Source organism: Ischnura elegans, chromosome 12, assembly GCF_921293095.1.
Source record: "Ischnura elegans chromosome 12, ioIscEleg1.1, whole genome shotgun sequence".
Taxonomy (NCBI): Eukaryota; Metazoa; Arthropoda; class Insecta; order Odonata; family Coenagrionidae; genus Ischnura; species Ischnura elegans.
The window spans coordinates 54,649,868-54,652,934 of NC_060257.1; the positions used below are offsets into that span (position 1 = coordinate 54,649,868).

The following is a 3,067-nucleotide window of genomic DNA, read 5'->3' on the forward strand; positions in this document are numbered from 1 at the left end:
CATTTATTGTTTGGCGCCAAAACAACTGACACACTAAATTATATCTAAAATGTATCTAGAATACAAACAATTATGCCTCATTCACATTACGATAGCTCCAGCCATCGTCGGAACTATCGTGCATTCACACGACGATGGTTGAAACCTGTGCTGCTCTCTAGTGCTGACATCTAAAGTGAACGAGAAATTGATGATTAGCGAAGCTGTTGTGGTTTGCATTGACAAGATATTACTGTTTTCAACGTGTATTTACCGAATAATTTTTCTTCCGCTCATATTCTTCCTTCCTAGGACAAATCCATTAAAAAATAATGGAGCTTCACGAGCTTTTCGTCTTTCTCTTGTCGCTTCCGTTTCCGGTCTCCCAGCGCCTAACCATAGTAAAGTGGCAACGTTCGGAACTACGTCAACTATAGTCAGGACTTGCATTCACACGGCTAGCTCGGTCAACTATAGTTAGGACGACGGCTTGGACTATAGTAATGTGAATGAGGCATAACAATTACAATATATCACAATGGCCAATAATTACCTTTCAGTGTGGGTAACAAAAGCCTGCAGCTCATGGCTGGTTCTCTTCACGTTTACGAGGGGGACATTTATGATGTAACTAATTTCACTGTACACCCCAATTATGATCAAGTCACCTTAGACTGGGATATGGCCGTGCTCAAGGTAATTTTTTGTTCTTCTATAGCTATATGGGTATAAGAAAAAATAATAAAATATGTTACTATAAGACCACAAATTTTTTTTTTATTTTGCTTTTTGTTAGTTGTATTTGCATATTTAATAATAGTGATTTAGTACACATAGACGAATCTAGGGGGGGCACGTGCCCCCCTCCCTGACCCTTAAAAAATATGAAAAATTTTAATACGTTCCCATTATCATTGCGTTCATTTTGTATTACGAGGTATACTTGTGCCCCTACAGAAGAAAATCCTGGATACGGCCTTCCTTTCCCCCCCACCCCACCCCAGAAAAAAATTCTGGATCCGCCCCTGTTAGTACAAACTGCTATTTTGTACTTTAAAACGTATGCTGACGAATTTTTGTTACATAATTTCCTGAATATTTTTTAAAACTTTAATCTTTAAGTATAAAGATTTTCAAAATTTAAATAATTTTGTCGTGAATATTTTGGATATTGCATTAATTTATATTTAATTGCATTTTATTAATGTATATTTTATTGTATCAGGGTATTAGTTTCTATTCGTACAATAGCGTTTCTGAGTTGATTTGGTGGAAGTTCAATATATCCATGGTGAAGATCACAAATGATAATTTTCCACATTTTTAAATTCAACACTCAACAACCGACCATGGTTTCAACATGTAGCGTCATTTTCACTTTGAAATGACACAATGTCTTGAATCCATATGGTGCGTTGTTGAATTTTGGAGTTAAAAAGTGTGGAAATCACCATTTGTGTTCTTTCATCATGAGTTAATTTATGTTGTTGTAATTTTGAATATTTTATAAATTTATGAATAATTTTCTTATTGTATTAACACAAAATATTTTCCATTTTTAGTTGCTCAAAAAATGTATATATTTTTTTCTCAAGGGGTACAGTCTCAGAGCCATTAATAAATCTCATTTCATTTCATTTTACAGGTCTCAACACCTTTTGTCTTCAGTGGTGCAGTGTCTCCTATTGCATTGTCTGCAGAAGGAGAGGAGCTGGATGCAGGGACAATGGTGGTGATAAGTGGATGGGGTGACTTATTGGTATGTAAAAAACACTAAGATTACTTGAACTGAAGGTTTTCTTTTTGTTATTATAAAATTCAACATTTTTATCGGTTGGTTTTTTTATAACATACTCAGTGTAAAAATATATAAAAAATAAATAAAATGAAGGTGTCGGAAGAATCAATTGCATAGTGAGGGGGGGGGTCTGGGGTGTCCGGACCCTGCTCCAATATACTGAAACACAATTATTTTCTCTCATAAATAAAACAAAATATTGAAAAATCACGAATTTACAAAATATTTCTTTAACAAATAAAGTTTTTTGGATAGTGAAAAATGTTAAAATTAGTTTGAAACCCATTACTTAGTGCACTATTTTTCAAAAACTTTCCCACCTCACCTGAACGAAATCCCTGGCTACGCCTCTGAGAAGAATAAAGGTAATCGTGATGCTATTATGAAATGGTTATTCGAATAGCCCGCACAGCACATCGTTGCCAAAGGACGTCCGCTGCGCATCCGCCGCGTCCTCTCGGTGTCCGCGGATTTTCAGGACAGCCAGAGGACAACCGCCGGCTGTCCTGGCCATCCGTCCGCACACTGTCCTATCTCGGATGTCTAGCGGACGTCCAGCTAGTGTCCCGTTTGTACGAAGGTTTTAAACAGTACACTAGCAAATTCACATGCAGCGATAAAATTGTATCAAATACGCCCAAATTACCTAAAAACTCGCGAATGAATATATGACACAGTAGTCATTTCGTATCTGGATACGCTGGAGACAAAGATTCATATCCGGTGTGGGACTATTTTCTTTCGCGGATGGGGCCATAGCCACCTAGAAAGAGGGCCCGCGGAAGGATCGCCCAGGATCGCCGTTGGAGATTAAGTTGTTAACGTTACGTTTCACTGTATTCCATGGATTTTTGTGGTTAAGTTGCTGAAAATTAGAGTTTTTGTGAATAGTGAAGTTTCCGTTATTTTTTAGTCTCATTCGGTGGGCTTCAGAAACTTGTTTGTGAGGCATTTTTGTTAAAAATGCCTTTCTCGTGTCTGGTGCCGGTATGCGAAGGAAACTCCTGGAGGACTAGACCTAAAGTTCAAGTTTTTAGCTTTCCTATAGATCTTGGGTTGAATAAAGTGTATTTGGGCGATAAGAAGAGACAATTTCACCCCTACGAAAAACATTAAGGTATGTACCCTTTCCCCCTGAAATTATTTGGACGTAATTTCTAGTTAGAAGTGGCTTTGAGATGTCGATGAACGACTCAGTGGACTGAAAGTGCTGATTTTAAATATTTTAGCGGCAATTCATTTGAAAATTCTTGCATTTTAGTTGTCTTTATTGCATTCTGTCGTTCCGTT

General features: G+C 37.2%; 1 protein-coding gene across 1 annotated transcript; it reads left to right on the top strand.

Moving 5' to 3' along the window:
* Positions 1 to 320: 320 nt before the first annotated feature.
* LOC124169651 (trypsin-7-like) lies at positions 321 to 1,857 on the top strand. Its single transcript, XM_046548304.1, has 2 exons — positions 321 to 675; positions 1,625 to 1,857. The coding sequence occupies exons 1-2, from the start codon at positions 565 to 567 to the stop codon at positions 1,754 to 1,756; spliced, it is 243 nt and encodes an 80-aa protein (XP_046404260.1). The 5' UTR covers positions 321 to 564; the 3' UTR covers positions 1,757 to 1,857.
* Positions 1,858 to 3,067: the final 1,210 nt, after the last annotated feature.